Source organism: Acomys russatus, chromosome 11 (assembly GCF_903995435.1).
Source record: "Acomys russatus chromosome 11, mAcoRus1.1, whole genome shotgun sequence".
Classification (NCBI taxonomy): Eukaryota; Metazoa; Chordata; class Mammalia; order Rodentia; family Muridae; genus Acomys; species Acomys russatus.
The window spans coordinates 30270137-30292881 of record NC_067147.1 but is presented as its reverse complement, the minus strand read 5'-3'; the positions used below and the strand labels follow the sequence as shown (position 1 = coordinate 30292881).

Genomic DNA, 22745 nt, shown 5'->3' with positions numbered 1-22745 from the left:
GAGGGGTGGGTTTGCTAGCCCTCACCCTACCCGGAATGGAGCAGGAAGGGGTCAGTGCTTGCCTTGGCAGCCAGGAAGGCCAGGAATGGGTGAGCCCCCTTCAGATTATCCTTGAGTAGGAAAAGCTTTTTGGGGATTGGTTCCCTTCAGATCAGAACAGAGGGACCGGATGTGGCATCAGCATTCCGAGAAAAAAAAACAAAAACAAAAACGGAATTTAAAGTGTGAACGCATGATACAAGGACTCACACTGGCACCAGCCTGACAAAGACCAAACAGAAGTCATTTCTGTGAGGGAATAAGGGCTTGTTCTCCACACCAAGGAAACCCAGCAGATAAAGACCAGTACAGAGGACACACAAATTCTGTGTGAGGCCAGACTAAGCTCTGCCTGTGGCCAGATACTAGCACGGGACATCGTCACTGGTCTCTGGTAAAGAACTGCCAGTCAACCCACCCTCCTTCCCTAACCCACAAAACATTAACATAGTGGAGCAAGAAAAGGCAGTGGGGGCAGACAAGAGGAAGTGGTCTTTCTCTTCTATCAGCCCCCACCTCTCACCTGAGACACAGCCCTGTAGCCACAGGAGCAGCAGCAGGAACAGGAGAGGCGGCCATGGCTCCATCCAGAGGCACTGTCACAGTCACCAGGGGACTCTAAGGTTAGGCCCCACACTGACCCCAGGCATGCCACTTGGGATGTCAGGTTCTAAAAAGCACAGTTGCCTATTTGGGGAAGTGAGGCAGTGTGGCACAGAGTGGCCCCAGCAGAGCCTATCGCAAATGTGGGGAGAGCAAGGGAGGGCGGGCGCTGTCTGTTTCCGCCTTCTTCTTCAGAACTTCAGGCAGGTGTGGCTGTTTCACCCGTCTTGGGGGCCCCTGGGCCAGGAAAAGCTTCAGACCGCCACAACCTCTGTGGTGATTTTCTACAGAAAACCTGATCCATCTGGGGGTGTTTCCTCATCCAAAGCAGCTGGTCTACCCAGGGAACTGGAGGAGAGGCTTCTGGAACTTTCTGTAGAGACTTGATGGGATCTTCTGGATTCAGAGATTCAAGAGCAGATGCTCTTTGGCAGGCCTTAACACTCCTTCTCAAGGAAGGTCTTATCTGGTAAAATATATTCCTTCAGTCACCCTGACCCTCCGAGTCCTGGTTGCCTTCACCCCTGCTCACTGGTGTAAAAGAAAAACCCTCACAGACTCACGTGCCATTCTATTTTTGGCATTGGGGGGGGGGTGTAAATTGTAAAACTTACGCTCACACACACAGGGCCTCTCCCTGTCCCTACCCACACATCTCACAGGCTCTGGCTCTCGTTTGCTGTCCTTCCTGCTGTCTCTAACTCACCCACCCTCTCTCTCTAACCTTCCATTCCTCCAAGGCTCCCAGTCTTCTTGAAGTCTGCAAGCCTCCCCTCCCCCATCTCCTCCCGTATTACCCCCCCTCACCCCGCCCACGCCCTCAGAGCCCCTCCTTCCCCTCGTTTCAGCAGGCCTGGGCTTCACCAGAGCACACAGCCCTGTTCCTTCAACTTCCTTCCCTTAGCCCTATCTCTCTTCCACAGCCACCCAGCTCTAGTTGAAATGACCCAGCATTTGGCCCAAGACTCCGCCCTTCCCTCAGTCCCCAAAGAATCAAAATACTCTGCTGATATCCAACAGCTGGGCAAACTGCTCTTGCGGGGCTCAGGGGGACCCCTGAGATTATATGTTTCCTCCACTCCTTTAGGCTGCTGAACAAAAAATGTTCTCTCTAATTAGTGCAGCCGCAGTCTTAACATTAACTTGAACTCCCAAATCCCAGACCAAAGGAGTTTTAGCTTTGCACACTTCAAACTTCTCACATTTTGACCCATTCATTCATTAGTTCTTATGACCTCCTTGCTATGCATAGCCCGGAGCCCTATGCTTGTCACTGAAAGCGTTCTGATGTGGCATTCAAAGGGGACACTGAGACGTGTTATCTTTGAGGGGTGAGAAATTTCTTTAATGCTGTGAACTTCTGTTCCTGGGGAGATCTGCACCTGATCCTGAACCTTCTACAGAGCTGACTGAATGACTAGAACATCAGCAGACACTTTCTAACTGCTAATCTGACTGTAAGGTACCCTTAAACTGTGCTCCCAAACTATTGACATCGCCTGGAAGGTGGTTCCCAAACTGATGACATCATCGCCTGGAAGGTGGTTCCCAGAAGCTTGTTGATGAGCCCGAGGACCTGCGTTCCATCCTCAGAGACATATGATGGAAGGAAAGAACTGAGTCCAGCAAGGCATCCTCACAAAATCAAAAAATCACATACACACACTCTGACGAGGGCGCCCTGAGGGAAGGTTAGCTTTGCAAAATTCAGTTCAGTGAACAATGAGACAAAATGGCTATTTATTAAGACCATAGAAGTACAACTCTCTGGTTAAATAAGTTATATTTTTATTATGATGTTGTCATTATTTTTTATTCTCATTGTTTTGAGACAAGATTTCATTTACTCTAGGCTTAAACTCTTTACGTTGACAAGGATGACGATATGCTTTGAACAATAAAGATTTCACCAGGTGTGATGGTGTACACATTTAATCTCAGCAGAGGCAAGCCAATCTCTATGAGTCCAAGGTCAGCCTGGCCTACATAGTGAGACCCAGATGCCAGCCTGATCTATATAGTGAGACCCTGTCTCAAAAATAAATAAATAAATAAATATTGTCCCTAGTTTGTCTTTCTTTTTATTTCTAAAATTATTTTTATTTGATGTCTATGACTTTGCCAGCATGTGTGTATGTACCCCACATGTGTGCCTCATGTCTGTGGAGTTCAGATCCCTGGACCTGGAGTGAAACAGATGGTTGTGAGCTGCCTTGTGGATGCTGGGAATCAAACTCAGGCCCTCTACTGAGCCACATATCTAGCCCTCTAGCTCCATTTAAAAATAAGTAAGCAAGTAAGTAAGTAAGTAAGTAAGTAAGTAAGTAAGTAAGTAAGTAACTTGCCAGGCAAGGTGGCACAGATCTGTAATCCCAGCACTCAGGGAGGCAGAGGCAGGCAGATTTCCGTGAGTTCGAGGCCAGCCTGGTCTACAAAGAGAAGCCAAGACAGCCTAAGCTACACAGAGAAATTTTATCTCAAGCAAACACACAAACAAACAAAAAACAAAAACAAAAAAGAAAGAAAGAAAACTGCCTCAATAACTTCAGAGAGTTTGTAATGAAGGCAGTCCATAGCCGAGTTATCGGAAGCTACCTTGAGCCCTTCCTAATAGCCACTTCCTGACTCCCTCAGCATGTGACCCAATATCTTTGTGACCATTAGGTAAATCTTTTGCAACGCAGAAGCAGATCCTACTCCCCGCCAGTGAAAAGGCTAAGCCTGTGGCCAGAGAGCATCTGGGCCCTAGAGCAGAGACTTCCACGCTTGACAGTGACCCATCTAACTGCGCTTTCCACCAGTGTATGTTCAAGGTGTCTTGATGTTCAGCTTTGCCTGTTATACTATTATAAAACTGCATGGAGGTGCCGGGCAGATGGCTCAGCTGCCGGGAACACCTGCCGTTCGTGTAGAGGACCTGGATTCAGTTCCCAGAACCCACGTGGCAACTTAGAGCCATCCTTAACTCCGATCCCAGGAGATCTGGCTCCTTCTTGCTGGCTTCTGAAGGCAGTAGATATATATAGGGTGCGCACACATGCATGAAAGCAAAACATCCATAAACAAGAAAAAATAAATAAGTGAATCTCTTTTTTAAAACCGCATGGAGGGGCCAGAGAGCTGGTTCTGCAGTTAAGAACACTGGCTGCTCTTCCAGAGGTCCTGAGTTCAATTCCCAGCACGCTCATGGCGCCTTACCACTGTTTGTAACTCCAGTTCCAGAGGATCAGAGACCTTTGCACAGACATGTAGGCAGAACATCAAGGGACACAAAAGTAAATAAATCCTTTTTTAAAAACTGCATGGAAACATTAACACATTAAAACATGGAATTTGAGATAACCTTGTATGGGCGCCTAAACAATGGCTCCCAAGTAAACTCTGTCTTGTACCCTGTGAGGTGAGAGGTGTATTTCTTCATAGCGCACCCCAGACATGCAGGCAGACAGCAGGTGGTCAGGGATGTGAGGAAAGCTGAGAGGAAGTGGGAGGGTCCAAGTCACATGCCTGGCTGGTGAGGGCTTGCACCTGGGCTGTCTCTGAGTCAGCTCTAAGATGAGGCGGGCCCAAATCTACAAAGCAAGTTACTTTAGCTCTAAAAAAAAACCCCAAACAAACAAACAAACAAAAAACAAAACAAAATGACTTAGTTTCAGAAACTGATACAGTTCAACCAAAATGGAGGAGCTTCACAAACCAGGGTGGCCCTGGCTAGTAGTCTCTTCAGGGCTTTCCACTCACTGAGGACATGTTGTTTTGCTCGCTTACCCTTCTCCACACTCTTTCCTAGCACACACACACACACACACACACACACACACACACACACACACACCAGTGCAGGGACTCTCCCCTCCCTAACACCGGTGGCACCTTCTCCCTCCACTAAAGCAGAGGCTTCAGGCACAGGCGTCACACTCACCCCTGTGAGGACGCTGTAAGCTGGAGTCATGCCATCTACCAAGCTCCCTAGTGTGTCCAGCATAAAGTGAGACCTACCAAGTGAGGTCATGGTGATGGAGTGATGGTGGTTATGAGCCGTTCAGCTGGGGCGCCGGGAACTGAACTTTGCTCCTCAAGAGCGGGACACCTTCTTAACTGCTGAGCCATCTCTCAAGCTCCCATTTTGTTGTTTACATTTATTTTTCCCATTTAAAAGTTAAGTAAAATCTACCCTCTTCAATGTGAAATCCAGAGAGCTTTGTATCTCCTACCGGAATTGAATTCTACCACTTCCCCCAAACCTCACCATTCTCCTTGCGAGAATGCTAACCCTGACATGGTGAGATTTTTCTTCTAGTGTTCCTTTTAGGAAGTGAAAACAAAATAAGATGGACCATTTTGGTTTCTTTTGGTGAAATCCTACATATAATTGTAATGGCTCATATTTTTCTTATATCCAAGAAACCTCTGCTCAACCTAAGATCACAGCTTCATGAGATATAGTTCACATAATTTAAAAAAAATCAACCCATTGAGAATATCTATTACTGGGAGCTAGAGCTGGAGCTCGATTGGTTGGTTGCCTGCCTGGCATGCGTGAAGCCTTGGGTTCGATCCCCCGCACCGCATAAACAAGGTGTGGGTGGTACAAGAACATAAGCCCGGCAATCAGGAGGAGAGGCGTGACTTCAACCCCAGCTACATAGGGAGTTTGAGGCTAGCTTGGCATACAGGAGATCCTGTCCAAACAAAGAAAATGTACAATCCTGATGTTGTCAGGGACTTCTGACAAGATGGCTTCCTGGAAGTTCTAGACAGGCTTCTCTTGTGCAAAGAAGGACCGAAGCAAAAACCAATCAGCTGCTGTCTGAAGCCTTGGGGTAGGTGGGAGGCTGAGGGTGATGGCTTAGACAGTATCACGCTACCACCCACGCCCTAGGACCTGAGTTGTATCCCTGGTTACTATGTCAACGGTGAGTGTAGCATCACACACTTTGCCATCATGGCAGGGGGTGAGAGTGGAGATGGCTGGATCCCTGGATTCCAATGACCAGCCAACCTAACTATTGTCAGTGAGTTCCATGGTCAGCAATAGACTCTGCCTTAAAGCCAAGGTGGATAGCCATTGGGAAGCTTACCCACCCTTGAGTATGACCTCACACACACACACACACAAGGCCACACACATGCACCTGGGTTTACATGAGCGTGCGCACGCGCGCGCGCGCACACACACACACACACACACACACATTCGGGGAAGAATTCCAGAAACAGAGAAAACCACAAAGACCTTAGACGACCTTGCTGACAAGAAAGTAAAGGGTGGCTGGAGAAACACCTTAGTGAGTCAGAGCACTGGCTGATCTGTCAAAGGACCTGGGTTCAATTCCCAGCATCAGCACAGTGGCTCACGACTGTAACTTCAGATGCCCTCTCCTAGCTTCTGCAGACACCTAACATGGATGTGGTACACAGGCAGGCATGCAGGTGAAACACTCTAGACATACCATTTTTAAAAATGCTATTTTTAAGAGGAAATGAAGTACTTTGCATGCCTGTTCTGATGCCCCACTGGTCACATGATGTCAGAAACCTCAGAAGACAACACAGACTATTGGGCGATCCTGCAGTCCTCGAGGACCCTGTTCCCAGAAGAGCCACATAGTTCTTGCATTGCTACAAGGGGTCCTCCCTATAAACAGGCCCAACCCTCAACCTGGGCTAACACTGCATGGCACTATTGTAAGACCAAACCCACTCTTTAAAACAGCAAAAACAACAAACAGGGTCTCGCTACATCTCTCTGGCTGGCCTGGAACTTGCTATGTAAGCCAGGCTGGTTTCCATAGCGATGTTCCCGCTTCTGTCTCCCAAGTGCTGGAATTAAAGGCATGAGCCACCAGGCCTGGCATCAAGCAAGCCCATTCTTGGTCTCGCACTTGCTGCCTCATGCACCACACCCCCACCTTGCACACACTGAAGCTGGCTCCATCAATGAGGGATACCCAGAATTTGAGAAGCATCCATCTCCTCTTCTGCATCAACTGTACCCAGTCTGTGTGGCCCACCAGAGCAGCTCTGCCCCACTACAGGACCCACAAGTAGACAAGGCTGTCCTGCCAAAGTTACTGATGTGTATCCCAGCTGAAGAAGTGGGTACAGAGCAACACTGCAATGCCAACCAAAACCAAGCCCTAAGACGCATCTGCAAAGGGATGTCTTATAGATCCTACGACAGCTTGGACCAATGCCTTCTGGAGGCTTGAGGTAAAGGCTTTCCCACTTGTCTGTGTTTACTGAAAAGTCACAGAACTTCTAGGAGGTGGGCCTAGTGTGCTATTGTGAAAATGCCCTACCCCAGCTTGGCCAGTGGTTCATTTTCTTGCTGGATGGTTGATAGGAGGACCCAGCTCACTGTGAGCAGTGCCACCCTCAGGCAGGTGGTCCCGGGTGCAGTAAGAAAGCAGGCTGAGCAAGCCTTGGGAGCAGCACTGCTCCTTGGCCTTTGCATCAGCTCCTGCCTCAGCATTCCTGCCTTCCCTCAGGCAGTTTACACCTCAAGGGTAAACTGAGATAAACCTTTTCCTCCCCAAGTTGTTTTTGGTCAAGGTGCTTTATCCCAGCAATAGAAACCCTGACTAAGAGAGCTACTGAGAGGAGAGGGAGTCAGTTACTGATTTTTAGTGTGCTCTCTCTCACTCCCTTTCCCCCTCCTTTTCCTGTCCCCACTCCCCCCTCTCTCTGCTGCACTTCCATACCTTCTCCTCAACCTCTTTTTCTTTGTTTTGTTTCTCCTTTTCCTCATGGTGCCTTAAAACACAGACAGTTATGTCTGTTTTGTTTCTCATGCAGCCTATGCTGATCTCAAACCCACTGTGGAACTTGAACTTCAGAACCTTGAATTATTTGTCCTCCTGACTACTTCTCACGTGCTGGAATTTCAGGTTTGAGCCATCATGCCTGTCTTTGGGGGTTTTAAATCGCTGGTCTTTTCCCTCTATGGCACCTATCTGTCTTGAGTTGCTCATGTTGCTACCCTAACACACGTATATTGTTTTATTTTTAAATATCCTCTTACTTAACATTCATAATTTTAATTCCTCTTAGTTTTTTGGTGTTTTTTTTTTTTTTTTTTTTTGTGTGTTTGTTTGTTTTTTTTTTTTAGCTTAAATCATAAAAAGGAAATGACTTTTTTTTTCTAAATAATTAAAGATATTCTCTTGGCTTTTGTTAGTCTCTCAGTTGGGTGACTCCAAGATGTGCTAAATATGCCTATGCCTTTGGGATGCTCTGGCAAGATTCCCACCTCTATTTACCCTTGAGCATTCTTAAGCAGTGAGTCCCCAAAAAAGGGGAGGAAAAAATAAGGCGCGAAAGGTTGCCAAATGCTATAAAAAGAATAACTTGAAAAAATAACAGAGAAGTAAATAGAATAAATCATTCTACTACAGGAGATGGGAAGCCATAAAGTTAGATGCTAAAATGAAGGTAAAAACTTTACCCAGCCAGGCATAGTGGCACATGCCTTTAATCCCAGCCCTGGAGAGATAGAACAGGCAGGTCTGTAGAATGGTACCAGGGCAGTCAGGGCTATGTAGAGACCCTGTTTAAAAAACATCAAGGAAAAAAAGCTTATCTAGAGAGATTGGAAATAACAAAGAATGTTTGTCATTTGTTCGGTGTTGTTTCAGATTTATTTTAGGTATATGGGTGCTTTACCAGCAGGACTGTCTGTGCATAAGATACATGCAGTACCTAAGGAGGCCAGAAGAGGGCATTAAATCCTCTAGAACTAGTGTACTTATTTTATTTTTTTTTTAATTTTCTACTTTTCTTCTCTCATATACTACATCTCGACTTCAGTTTCCTCCACCTCCCCTCCCCCCAGTCTCTCCCCAGAACCTCTCTCCTCCTTCTAATTCATCCTTTCTCTGCCCCCCAAGAACATCAGCTAAACATGGTGTAACAAACCGCAGCAAGACCAGGCACAAACCATCACACCAAGGCTGGGTGAAGCAACCCGGTAGAAGGGGGGTCCCATAAACAGGCAAAAGAATTAGAGGTGGCTCCTGCGCCCGCTGTTAGGATTCCCACAAGAACACCAAGCTACATGACCATAACATGTATGCAGAGGACCTAGGTCAGACCCCCACAGGCTCCCTGAACTCTGTGAGCCCCCATGAGTCCCAGTCAGTTGATTCTGTGCGCTGTGTTCAGTGTGATGTGCCTGACACCTCTGGTCCCTCTCTGCGGGACTCCCGAGTTCCACCTAACGTTTGGCTGTAGGATTCTCCCATCAGCTGCTGGACGAAGTTTTCTTCTCTCCTTTTTAACATATTTATTTTATTTGTATATTTTTTTATTGAAAATGGATTTTTCTCTCACACAATACATCCTGACCACAGTTTCTCCTCCCTCCACTCCTTCCAGTTCCTCCCACTACCCTCTCTGCCCACCCCTATTCCCCCTCACCCCCACTCCCCACATTCCCTGGATCCACTTGGTCTCGATCTCCCATCAGAAAAGAGCAGACCTCCAAGTGAAAATAATGAGACACAGCAAAACAGAACATAATAAGTCGAGGCAAAAGCCCTCACACCAAAGCTGGACAAGGAAGCCGAACAGGAAGAAAAGAGTCCCAGGAGCAGGCAAAAGAGTCTTTCAGAGACACACCTGATTTCACAGTTAGGAGTCCCACAGGCACACCAAGCTACCTGCCATAGCACGCATGCAGAGGACCTGGCGTAGAGCCAGGCAGGCCCCCGTGCATGCAGCCTCAGTCTCTGTGAGCCCTTGTGTGCCCGCTTAGTTGATTCAGGGGGCCGTATCCTCCTGGTACCCTCCATCTCCTCTGAGTCCTCGGATCCTTCCACTCTCTCTTCCAAGGAGTTGTCGGAGCTCCAAGGGGAAGGACCCAATCAAGACCCCCAACTTAGAATCTATGCATAATGTCTGCTGTGGGTCTGTGCACCCTCTCCCCCCTGCTGCCAGAAGACGCCTCTGATGATGATGGAACAAGGCACCAGTCTATGAGCATAGCAGAATATCATTAGGAATAATTTCATTCTTTGTTTTTTTTCTTTCTTGACCAGCTGTGTTTGGGTCTACCCTAGGCTTCTGGGCTGCCCAGTCTCCGATTCCTAGCCTTCCAGGCCGTGTTGGTCACGAGCACCCTCTCTTGGTGTGGGACTCAAGTTAAGCCTGACATTGCTTGGCCACTCCCACAAGTTCCACACCACATCTGGCAAGTTGTTGGTCAAAGGTTTTAAGGCTAGGCTGGTGTAGGTGTTTCTCTTTCAGTAGTCGGGAGAGTGCCCTCTTGCACAAGAGACTTAGAATGCAGGGGCGAAGGCCCCATTGCAGGCACCAGCGGGGAACTGCACAGATGTTCTCAATAACCGGAACAGCTGTCAGTTTGCTGAGATCAACATTTAAATTTTTTTTCCTCTCCGCCCCCTCTCTCCCCCCCTCCTCTCTCTGTCTCTGTCTCTCTCTGTCTCTCTGTCTCTCTGTCTCTCTGTCTCTCTGTCTCTCTCTCTCTCTCAGTTTTTTTCAAGATAGTGTTTTGCTTTGCAGCCTTGTCTGTCCTGGACTCACTCTGTAGACCAGGCTGGTCTCAAACTCACAGAGAACCACCTGCCTCTGCCTCCCAGAGTGCTGGGATTACAGGCATGCACTACCTTGCCTGGCTCCAAAATTTGTGAATTTTATATTTGGTTTTTCTTACATTGGGATCTCTCTCTCTCTCCCCTCCCCCCACCCCCCCCTGTGTGTGTTTGTCATCCTAAGAATCAAATTCAGGTTCTCAAGTTTAGCAGAAAGTGCCTTTACCTGCAGAGCCATTTCTTTGGATGGAACTGGCAATAATGGAAAAGAACAAGTTAGAGATTTGATTTGAAAGGGAAAATTGTTGAAATAAGGATTTACTGAGCAAGCAGGAAAACTGGTCAAAGGAGGGTATCAAGGAGTGATCCAAAGACACCAGGGAAGGATAAAGTGAAGGCGAGTGGTAGAAGATTAAGCTGCAAGGCTGGAGAGCTTGCTTGCAGCTACCGGCACTGGCAGCCTGAACCCACATGGCTGCTCGCAACTGTCTGTAATCCAGTCCCAAAGGGTCTGCTGTCTTTTCTGACCCTACACATACTGCATTCACATGATACCTGCACTCCACACATGAAATAAACTATTTCTTAAAGAAAACCTAAGAGATAAGGAAGCAAGAAACAGGAATAGTGACATTTCCTCAAGAAAGTCCCTATGGAAAGAAAAGATGAGTAGCATACAGAACTATTTCAAAATGACACTGAGAACTTCTCAAAATCAAAGTAACACATAAGACATTAGTTGGGTGTCTTCTGAGATCCAAACACAATGGGTAGTTGGATACTTCACATTAAGACATTGTATCATTTTCAAAGAAAAATCATAAAAATGCCCCAAAGAGATAAAATAGATCAGTCAAGGAAAAAAAAAAAACCATACCAATGTTTGACTTTTCCATAGGAACAGACAGGACATTGATAATGTGATAATATGCTCAAAAACTGAAAGAAAGATAACTTTAGGTATTAAGATGTTGATACAAATTTTAAAGTGATGGTGAAAAGTGTTAGGATTGAGCTTCCAAGATGAAAATATGTAAAGGCTATAGCAGGGCTAAGAAGGAATGGCCCCGTGGGCAAAGAGCTTACACACAAACATGAGGACCCAAGTTCAAATCCCCAGTAAAAAGCCAAGGACGGGGCACCACTGATACTTCCAGCACAGGGTACACAGAAATAGGTGGAGCCTGGGAACTTGCTGGCCAGCCAGTCTAGTTGGACAAAGGAGCTGCAGGTGAAAAGAGAGACTCTGTCTCCAGAAACACGGTGGTAGGCTAGAGAGATGGCTCTGCAGTTAAGGAGCATCTGCTGCTGTTCCAGATGGCAGCATTTGATCCCCAGCACCAGGCAGCTCACGACTGCCTCTAACTATGGCTCCAGGGGATCCCATGCCTTCTTCTGGCCTCTGTGAGTACCAGAACACACACACACACACACACACACACACACACTTAAAAAACAAAAAGTGGCATCAACCTTTATCCTCTATACCCATGCCAGCACACACAACATGAATAATACTTTAAGTGCTGTCTCAGCATCTAAATTAATAACTGAATTTTCGTCCAATTCATCTTTATCCTATTGCCGATACTGTGTTATATGTGTGAACTTGGCTCAGACATTTGCAGTTTTGATGAGAATAGAAGATAGGCATTGGCTGGGTAGTTTAAGGGCAGAGACCCAAAAGCAACATTTCCTGAAACAGCCTTGATTCTTAGCCTAAAATGCCAGAAGAGAACTGCCCTCACCTTGCTGTTCAAATCTGTGAGACACACCATGACCAAAACCAACCTTGGGAGGAAAGGGCTTAATTGGCTTACAGGTTTATAGGCCTCCTTTATGGAGGAAGCCAAGGCAGGGACCCAGAGGGAGGAACTGAGGCGGAACCAGTGGAGGAATGCTGCTTACCAGTTTGCTCCCCATGGCCTGCTCAGTTTGCTGTCTTATACAACTTAGGACCACCTTCCCAAGGCTGGCACTGTTCACGTTGCCTGAGCCTTTCTACATCAGTCATTGTTTTTAAAATGTCACAGATTTGCCCATAAGCCAATCGGATGGAAGCAATCCTCAACTGATGTTTTCTTTTCCCAGGTGACTGTAGTTTGTGTCAAGTTGACAAAAAAATTAACCAGCACTTGTATGTGTGTGTGTCTCTCTCTCTCTCTGTGTGTGTGTGTGTGTGTGTGTGTGTGTGTGTGTGTGTGTATTATGTTCTGGTGCCTGTAGAATCCAGAAGAGAGTATTAGAAATCCTGGTACTGGAGTTGCTTGTGACCCACCCAACATGGGTGCCTGGAAACGAACCTGGGTCCTCTGGAAGAACAGCCAACACTTTTAGCCACTAAGCCATCCCGCCAGTGCCCTTAACATCTTCATTAGTGAAAATATGAACCCTAAGAGGGAACCCTGACTTCCCAGGTAATATGTGGTAGCCCAGGTGGGAGTCCCCAAATTTTTCAGAAACTGTTTTAAATAATAAAGATTTATATTCAACCGTATACAACTCAAAATCAAGTGTGCTGACGTCAATATCCTTGTGCTATTGTGCTTATGTACATGAAAAATTTGAAGAATGCACAAAAGTAGAGAGAATCATACATCTAATGCCTTGAATACCACTTTGTTGTATTTGATCTCACATGTCCTAGTTTTTCTTTTATTAATACTTCTAACTTATCCTTTAAATTTTTCATATATTCATATACAGAATGTATCTTAACCATATTCACACCCCAAGCCCTTCTCCCACATGTCCTTTTCTCTTTATTTTTTATTGTGGTCCACTGAGTCTAATCAGTACCACCCCTGTTGCGGGAGCCATCTGCTAGAACATGGACAACCTACCCATTGTCAATTCTAAGGACAAATGACTTCCTCTCCCCTGTTCAGCCCTCCTTAGCTGACCTGTATCAAACTTCAGAAGCCTGAAGCCGTTGTCAGCATATTCAAACACGGTATAATTTGGGAAAAAGTTTCCTGGTGTAACACAATCGCTGGTGCACTAAGAGGCATAATTACATCAAAACTCAACTCAGAGTACATGTTATTTCTTCCAGGAAGATGGGTCCTAGAGATAGCCTACATGTATTAGCTCAAGGGCCTAGGGAAGGATCTGGCATGGCCTTGGTCATACAGATAGGGTAGAGGCCATTGGCTATACAGATAATGTAAGAATCATTTAGACTTTTAGCCAGCCTGGGTTCTGGTTGTGGATGCTTAATACGGTCTGGCCCGACAGATAACGCAGATCACCAGGCTTTTAACAGCCGTCAATTCTCAGCCTTTTGGGTGGAAAAACAGCTTATACATCCTTTAGAAAGACAATCCTGCATGCTTACTATTTCTGGTTTCATTGGTGATCTGTGGGTACAAAACCTTCACGTTCCCAATCCACAGATGGTGCTGCGTACTTCCTGTAGATGCACAGGAAGTACACTCTCTGCTCGTCTAGTAGTGCTCAGGAAAGAAAGCTGGAAGGAACAGCAGCTTAGATCCTGAAGTCCTACAAACTCCTTTGGGTATAAAACTCTAAAGGAAGGAACGCGTGGTTCTAGAAGACAGGATGATGGAGATGTTCACTGTAGAACTGTTTGCAATGTGCAGATGAGAGGGCAAAATAGCACATGGACCCTGGCTTCCAATTGATTCCTCTGGTAGACAGCATGTGTGTAGTGGAGTGTGTGTCAGCACTGGAAAAGAGTGACCTGGAATCTATGAGCGAGAGAAATATATGGGGGAAATTGCATCATGTTATTTTATAGAAGTTAAAGATACAGACGCAGGGCCTGAACTCATGGCTCAGTGGTCAAGAGAACTCACTGCGCTTACAGAGTGCTGGAGTTCAGTTCCCAGCCTCTCACAACTGCCTGTGACTCCAGCTCCAGGGAATCTGATGCCCTCTTCTGGCACAGCATTCGTGTACACACACCTACACACACACACACACACACACACACACACACACACACACACTCAAAATAAATACAATCACAAGGGGAGAAATTCCTCTTTTTGTGAGAGTTCAGTCAAATTCAGGATTACATATCAAATACATGGGAGTGGTAGCCTGGGTTTAAAGAAATCAAGTGGAAATTAAAAAATGAGAATGAAAAAGGCTAAATGGCGCAAAAATGTTGGGTACACAGATAAATGACAGCCATATGGTATGAGCTGAAATATCTGTGAAGAAACTCCTATATGTTATTCTTCCCCCACCCCCGACAGAGAGAGAGAGAGCGAGAGAGAGAGAGCGAGAGAGAGAGAGAGAGAGAGAGAGAGAGAGAGAGAGAGAGCACATTTTCCTCTCTCTCTCTCTCTCTCTTTTTTCTTTTGGTTTTTCGAGACAAGGTTTCTCTGTGTAGCCTTGGCTGTCCTAGATTTGCTTTGTAGACCAGGCTGGCTTGGAACTCACAGTGATTTGCCTGCCTCTGCCTCCTGAGTGCTGGGATTAAAGGCGTGCGCCGCCACACCTGGCTGAAAATGTTCTCTCTTGTAGTGGCCTTTTCATGGTTGCAGGGCTGACATTCAGCCTGCTGTCCATGCTGGACGCAGGTCCAGGCTGGACTCGTAACAGGTGCTGAACGCTCAGGCCCCTTCTTGTTTCCTAGAGGATTCTCCCTCCTCCCACCAGTCAATAATTCTGCTTATACAGCCAGACTTTCTCTGTGAAGATAAAATTGCCTCACATGATACACCAACACAATACTGGGCCCTGATGGTCTGCTCTGATGTGTGGCTGGTTTGTTTGGGAAGGTTTTCGTCCCTTTAAAAACACTCTTCCCCGCCCCCGCCCCCTTTAACTTCTTGACTTCCTCCGTTTGTTGTCTGCAGAGCACAGCCATTCTAGGCTCCCCATTTTATCATATAAGTAATTTCCCTCTCATTTTAAGGAATCTAGAGGTACAGAAGAGGGAGCCTAGGGGATAGGGTGTCACCTTGTTCTGCTCTGATGCAATCCAGGAGCTTGAACTTTGAACTTACGCATGCTTGGCCATGGGGGGGGGGGGCTTTGTGAGTACAGCGCCTATGAGGCACATGATGCCGATGGAGACAGGGAGAAGGTCCTGAGAGAGAAGGCACAAGTGTGGGGCTCTGGGAAGAGCTGGGCTTTGGGGTGCGGTAGCCAGGGCTCTGGGGGGAGGTGTGGATCTTAGGGAGCTCAATGCCAGAGTAAAGGTTAGCAGTAATGATTTGGGGTGGAGGCCCATCGGTTGTCTCTCTTGGGCCTGTCTGCCGGCTTCAGCAAGGTTGTAGAATACAGCAGTTGGGGCTCTGGTCCCCGCACAGGGTTAGGAGAATAAGAATAAGCATCCTTCTCACACCCTGAGACATGGCTAAGTGCGCCTGAGGACTCGGAGACGTCAGGCCCCTGGGCGTATTCTGAAACCTCCATCTTCACTGCCTCTGCCACATACTCACGTCCCTGAGGAAGGAAGGTGAAGGGAAAAGTCAAAGCGAAGCCTGTTCCCATCGCCTTCTCCCGCCCCAGGACTGCTGGCTAGCTGAAGGCTTCTCTCTTCCCCCTTAGCACTTCCTCCAAGCACCTTCTGCTTTTCTCTGACCTGGAAGTGAGCTTTCCAACAAGGGCCCTAGGCCTCTCTCTTCTTCAGAGGATACTTTCCGAGGAAAAGGCAGGGAGTCCAAGAAATAACACTTCTATTTAACTCTGCTAAGATTTTACCCATCCGTCCCAGTTGGGCTGCCCCTGTAAAGTACATTACACTGGTATGTAGACGTGCACTGTTTGAGCTCACTGAAATAAAGCTCTATCATGCCCCCATTCAGATTGAAGCAGGTTTGTTTCAAAGCGTCCTCCAAGCCTCTTGTCTGGGGATGGATGGGTGGCCTGGCTCTCCTAACCTTATAACGGGGAGTAACGGGAACAGCAAACCGGATCAGGAATGAAAAGACTGCGCTCCTGGGAACAGCCAGAAGGTAATTAATTGTCTTATGGTTTTATTGCTGTGAAGAGACACCATGACCGCAGCAACTCTTCTATATAAAGGAAAACATTTCATTGGGGCTGGCTTACAGTTTCAGGGTTAGCCCGTTATTGTTTTAGCTGGGAAACATGGCGGCATGCTGGCAGACAGACATGGTGCTAGAGGAGGAGCTGAGAGTTCTACAGCTTGGTTTCCAGGCAGCAGAAGGGCTGGGCGTCTTAGTGGGCGCTTCACCTGAACATATGAGACTTCAAGTCCCGCCCTCACCGTGACACACTTCCTCCTACAAGGCCACACCTTCTAATAGTATAGTCCCTAGGGGCCAAGCATTCAAACACTTGAGTCTAGGGAAGGCCTTTCCTATTCAAGCCAGTGCATTAATGTCTCCAGCAGAAGTTACTATGGTTTATCCCATGGTATAAAAGTGCAGGCCGCAGGGAAGCTGGAAACTGAGCCATGGCAAGTTCATCCATGGTGGAAAAGCTCAACTGGGAACTAGCTGGCTGCCTCAAGATTCCCAGTTGGGTTTTGTAGGGTGTTGGGAGCACCATATTGATGGTATCTGTCTTGTTTGTTTGTTTGTTTGTTTGTTTGCTTGTTTAAGCCTCATCTGATGGAGGACACTGCTCTGCTGAGGAGTCTTTCTATTGGAATTTCCAGCTGGTGCCTCAATGGGGCTTCATTAGTTGTTGCTGAGTGTTTTAAGTGCCCTGTTCCCTGACTGTTTGCTATCTCTCTGCTATTTCATATTTATTCTTTTACTTTCGCTTGCCATGTACTTACTTAATAAACATACTCACTTGAAGCTGAAAATATGGTTAGCATAAATCGTCCAGCAGACAGACCCTACAGAGCACCCTCACCCCAGTGGCGTTACTCACCTGACGGCGCCTCCAGCAAAGGACCATACAGAAAACTGACAGCATCAGGCCTTTGAGCAGGAGGAGTCCGTATTGCACAGGGACCAGAAGCTTCGGGGAGATCCCACCAGGAGAAGAAGAACTTTGGTTTCTGGAGGCAGGGAGCAAACAGAGGAGCCTGGGTTGGGATGTCACCTGCTTCGGTGTGACCCCCGCCACCCCCCACCCCCCCCATCCCCTGCCCCAGGCAGCTCCTCGAAGCTGGGGTTTAAGTGCAGAAGGACCCACCCTGAGCCCTGAAGGCATAGTGGGCGCCTTGAGGTCTCAGAGCCAGAGAGGAAACCAAGTTAAGAAACCCAGTTGGGAGGGTAAAAACTCTGGCTGGGATTCTGAACTGACCTGGAAGAAGGCACCTCTTTGACAGGTCAGATAAGAAGCCATCAAGCTAGGCAGGGCATGAAGGCACAGGCCTTTAATCCCAGCACTTGGGAGGAAGAGGCAAGTGGATCTTTGTGAGTTCGAGGCCAGCCTGCTCTACAAAAAAAGTCCACGACAGCCAAGGCTACACAGAGAAACCCTGCCTCGAAAAAACCACCATCACCTCCATCACCTCCACCACCAACAACAATAACAAAAGAAGCCACCAAGCTGGACCAGAAGCAGATCTGTTGGGAGGAAGTGGTCCCAGGACCAGAAGTCAGCAGGCCAATAAGGAAACCACAAGAAGACACTACAGGGGACCCAGCCATGAAGGGGACCTGAGTGACCTTGTCCACTCCTCCTCAGTGCCTAGCCACTGTGCTCATTGTGAAGGTGTGAGGTGGAGGTCCCTGGTGATTGTACTTATTGGCACATGTTTGCCTTTCAGATTTTCTCACAAATTAGCTTTCTTGCTGTCTGCCATTTTCCCGCTGGGATTGCCATCTTTTTCTTTGAGGACCACAAACTGCACTGATGTGTTTGTCTTCAGCTCTTTTTAATAACTTTTCCCAGTCTGCCATCTGCTTGTGAACGTTTTCCACAGTGTGGCTTGCTGAATATAATAACACCCTCCTTCACGCAGTTTGTTTAACCTTCCCCTGTGATGTGTGTTTTTAGTTTTCTGTTTTAAAAGAAAACCCCTCCATCTTACCCAGATATTTAACTGCTTTTTATTTCTTTATATCTTTATTTTGGTTTTTTGGAGACAAGGTCTCACTCTGTAGCGCTGGGTATCCTGGAACTCACTTCTGTAAACCAGCAACCCACCTGCCTCTGCCTCCCGAGCGCTAGGATTAAAGGCGTGCACCATCACACCTGACATCATCTGGTTTTGTTTTTTTTTTAATTGAGTTTATTTTCCATAGTTATGCAATTTGAATCTGTCCAGGATTCAGCCTTGTGTATAGTGACGGGGGATCCAGTTGGGGTTCATATATTGCTAGTTTTCCAAATAACGGGACTTTGTCCCCACTGTTTGTGGCTGTCACTTTATGCTAGTATGTCCCTGCATTTACACAGCTCTGCTTGCATGCTTCCAGCCTGGTCCTCCGTTCCACTCATTGGAGGCCCTCTACTCCTTTTTTTTTTTTTTTTTTCCTCTCTCTATCTTTTGGCTTTTCTAGACAGGGTTTCTCTGTGTCCCTCTGGCTTACTTACTAGGCCTCTTACCTAATCTAGAGCTCAATGGTTGGTGAGACTGGCCCTTTCTTTTCCTACAATTTTGTGAAATTTATATTCGCTCTTTCTTAAAAGATTTCCTCCTTACCATCCTTCCTCACGGAGATCCTGGTTTACTCTGAACCTCTCTGTCGTTTTTTTGTACAGCTCTTCCAATGCTTGGGACCTGCTCCCCAGACCCCATTCTCTTTTTTTTTTTTCTTTTTTTCTTTTTTTTCTCCACTTCCATGTCTGGGATCTAGGAGCTCCTCTACAGAACTCGGTGCCCAGCCATCCTGAGATTGGTCCTGGAGCCTCTGGTTCCTGAACTACATGAGCCCCCTGGGCATCCTTTTCCAGGACCCTCCCTCTGAAAACACCTGACTCACCTGTGCTCAGAGCCATTGATGGAAGAGCCAGTGGTCTCCTCTGGAGAAGTGCTCAGAGCTAAGAAGGACACAAAGATGGTGGCTTCTCAGAGGACCAGGAAAGAGGCCAAGGCCAGGTCCCAAGAACCACGAGAGGAAGTACAAAAGGGTTAGATAGGACCACACCTCATAGTCCCTCAGGCCAGGGCCACCTGGACCTAAAATCTTTATAGTGAAGATTTTCACGTATGTAAGGGTATTGACCATAAAGGCAGGCTTCCTCTAATCTCACCTTCCCCAAGTTGCCCGGTTGTCCTCCTTTCCTCTTTGAAAACCAACCTGTGCTTGTTGGGAGCCAAGTGGTCATCTGTGGAGGAAGAGTCGGTGAGGCTGGAGGGAAAAAAAGAGGAGACAGCTATCAGGAGAGGTAGAATGGGGTCCGGGCCCTCACCTGTGAAGGCTATAGGAAGCTCAGAGGTAACTGGGCCTAAAATCTTTAACTTAAAATTGTCCATATTTATGAGATGTTGAGGTAGCCTGGTGACCTGAGTTTGAACCTTAGAACCCACAGTAGAAGGAGAGCCAACTCCCAAAACTTGTCCTCTGACCTCCATATGTAAACAATGGCTCATGCATTCACACATACAATAATAATAAAAAAATTAATACTAATGATGATGATGATTTTAAAGGGGCTTTTACACATTTATGTTATGCCACTTACTGTTGCAATATGTGTATATATGGCATACATGGCATGATATTCAAACCAAAATTAACCTGTGTATAACATTTATAATTTTTTCATGGTAAAAACATTTAAAATCCTTTTTCAAATAGCCTTTTAAAAATGATTAGAGGCTGGAGAGATGGCTGATCGATTAAGAGCACTAGGTGCTCTTGCCGAGGACCAGGGTTTGACTCCCAGCACCCACATGGTAACTCGCAACCATCCATAACTCCAGTTCCAGGGGATCTAACATCCTCCTCTGACTTCCATGGGCACCAAGCATGTACATGTTGTACAGATATACACGCAGGCAAAACATGCATACATATAAAACAAATATTCTACATTTTGGGGGGTTCAAGACAATAATAATAATAATAATAATAATAATAATAATAAAACAAATAGTACATTACTGTTGTCTAAAGTCTGAACATACAAGATTAGAATTTCTTTCCCCGTCATATTACTTACTAGTCTTTAGTCAAGCACCACTAACGGTCCTTCCTCACTTCTCTCTCAGCGTCTGGTAACCAGCAGTCTCTCCCAGTGTCTATCAGATCGGCCTTTCATTAGGGTTGTTTGGTAGTTTTGGAGACAGGGTCTCACTATGTCACTCTGACTTGCCTAGAACTCCCTGTGTAGGCCAGGCTGGCCTCAAATTCACAGGGATCCACCTGCCTCTGCCCGCTGAGTGCTGGGGTCAAAGGAGTGTATGAAAGGGTATCGGCCATGAAGGCAGGCTCCCCCTAAACCTCACCTTCCCCAAGTTGCCCAGTTGCCCTCAATTCCTCTTTGAAAACCAACCTGTGTTTGTTGGGAGCCAAGTGGTCATCTGTGGAGGAAAAGTTGGTGAGGCTGGAGGGAAAAAAAAAAAGGAGACAGCTATCAGGAAAGGTAGAATGGGGTCCGGGCCCTCACCTGTGAAGACTGTAGGAAGCTCAGAGGTAACGGGGCCTAAAATCTTTAACTTAAAATTGTCCATATTTATGGGATATTGAGGATTTTCTTGGCCATCTGTATGTTGTTGTTTGGTGTGGTTTTCACACCTACTCAGGTTGGCAAAGGATCATTATGCATAGTGGAAATCAAATGTGGCTTCCCAGTGGGACGTGAGTTGTGGTGGACCAGACAGCACACTTCACCTCTCTATATCTGAAGCCGTGAGTGGAGCTTCCTCCTTGCCCGGTCCCCAAGGGGAAGGCCCCACTGAATCTCAGGCTCCCCAAGTTGCCGGACCACCCCTCTTTCCTCCTCAAAAACCTACTCATCTTTGTGTGGAGCCAGAAGCTGGTTGGTGGAGGAAGAGTAGACAAGGCTATACGAGAAAAAAAGATGACTGCATTGGGTCCTGGGAAGAGAATCAAGTCTGAGCCCCCGACACACACACACACACACACACACACACACACACACACACACACACACACAGTGACAGGATATAAGAGAGCTAAGAGCAGCCCTTGCAGTCCCTTGAGCCAGCAGTGATCTGTACCTCATGTCTGCACAGGTGTGCCTGTGTAAGAAAGAGCTGGAGGGCTGGAGAGCTGTTGACAACCCAGATTGCTCCTGCAGAGAAACAGAGTTGGGTTTCCAGCACCCACAATGAGTGGCTGACAACCACTTGTGACCCTAGCCCTAACGGGATCCTACTTTCTGGCCTCCATGGGCACTGGTACACATGTGGCATGTGCCCATGAGTGCACATAATTTGAAAGAAAAACATTCCAACATTTTTGGGGGACAGGATCTCACTACCTATCTCTGGATGGCCTGTGACTCACTATGTAGACTAGCCTGGCCTTGAACCCAGAGATCCACCTGCCACTGCCTCTTAAGTGTTGGGATCATGCCAGTTCAAAATAAATGAGTCAGAAAGAGACTCCAGGTACTTGCCCCCACGAAACTTAAGCAGTCTTACTTAATGCGGAACCAGAGATGACAGAGATTGGAAGCTGTCTTGTGGGGTCAGGGCACCTCATCTGAGCGTCAGTCAGATCAGGTTTCAGGATTGGAGGAGGGGCAGAGACAAGGGATGGGTGATGTGCATTTCACTTGATCCCTAGGAGAGGGGTTATATCTCCAACCAAGGCCTTACCTGGAGACACCACCAGGCTGATGTTTCTAAGAATGGTCACTTCCCTGCGGGAAGCATTATGTGTTCCACACCAGTAGAAGGCTGAGTCCTTCTCCGTGAGCTGAGTCATAGTGATGCTGAAGAAGCCAGCTTCAAGATCATCCCAGATTGTGACCTGGGACTCCGTAACGGCTTTCCGAGGCTCGGAAGTGGTGACCACTAGGGTACATCTATTTGGAGATGTCTGCCGACACCACGCTTTTGGTACATATGGCCCTCTCTTGGGCTTGTAAGGGCACTGCACGGAAAGGCTCTGTCCTGCCACACTGTGAAGTTCCTCAGATGCTGTTGACCCCCAGGCACCTGGATGACAAACCTTCAGTTAAGAGCCCCAGCTGTATATATTTGTTTACATGGCTGGGAACACCAAGAGCCAATGACTTCCAGCACGTAGACTCTGAACATGACTTCTGAGCCAGCCTTGGTCACAGGGTCAGCCTGGTGCCTACCTTGTGCTTTTATCCCACCTCTCAACCCCTGGTAACCTGAACCACCTTACCTGAGGCCAGGAGCACCAGTAGTACAGGGGCTAGAAGCACTTGTGAGCACCTCCAGGCCATACCACCCCAGTCAGTGGAGGGGACGAAAAGGGGAGGCCTGGGCCTTTGGACTGGGCAGGAGTCTACCCACCTCTCAGCATCTGTGAGATATGAGAACCAAGGAAAGCCAGCGCTGAGATTGGGGAAGTGGTTGGCCTGGGTAGGTGGGGTCTGTGAACATATGAGAGGAACAGTAGCTGCAGGCGCCAGCTCTAGCCCTCACACTTCACCCCTGCCCCTGCCCCTGGCCCTGCCCCTGCCCCTGGCCCTGGCCTTCCTTTTGCTCATCCTCTCCCCATCTCAGTCATTCCACACCATCCACCAATCACACTCCCGCAT

General features: G+C 47.3%; 2 protein-coding genes across 2 annotated transcripts in view; both read right to left on the bottom strand.

The window, feature by feature from the left end:
• Treml2 (triggering receptor expressed on myeloid cells like 2) overlaps positions 1-15176 on the bottom strand; it is a 30424-nt gene extending 15248 nt beyond the window's left edge. The window contains exons 1-2 of the mRNA XM_051152684.1: positions 15173-15176; positions 13097-13168 (exon numbers count right to left, since the gene is read on the bottom strand). Of these exons, the coding sequence (XP_051008641.1) occupies positions 13097-13168; positions 15173-15176 (76 nt within the window). The remainder of the gene's footprint in view (positions 1-13096; positions 13169-15172) is intronic.
• Positions 15177-15368: 192 nt separating this feature from the next.
• Treml4 (triggering receptor expressed on myeloid cells like 4) lies at positions 15369-22745 on the bottom strand. Its single transcript, XM_051152683.1, has 6 exons — positions 22722-22745; positions 21829-22183; positions 19340-19390; positions 19022-19103; positions 17016-17145; positions 15369-15614 (listed from the first exon to the last, which is right to left on the bottom strand). The coding sequence occupies exons 1-6, from the start codon at positions 22743-22745 to the stop codon at positions 15369-15371; spliced, it is 888 nt and encodes a 295-aa protein (XP_051008640.1).

What these genes read in the sequence shown, in the direction of transcription:
- Treml4 (XM_051152683.1), bottom strand. Translation starts at nt 22,745, where the DNA reads ATGCGGGAGTGTGATTGGTGGATG. An exon ending in CAGCCTGGTGGTGTCTCCAG is followed by an intron (nt 19,391 to 21,828) that starts GTAAGGCCTTGG and finishes TTTTCCCTCCAG; the next exon opens with CCTCACCGACTCTTCCTCCA. An exon ending in ATCAATGGCTCTGAGCACAG is followed by an intron (nt 17,146 to 19,021) that starts GTGAGTCAGGTG and finishes CCCTGCCTCCAG; the next exon opens with AAACCAAAGTTCTTCTTCTC.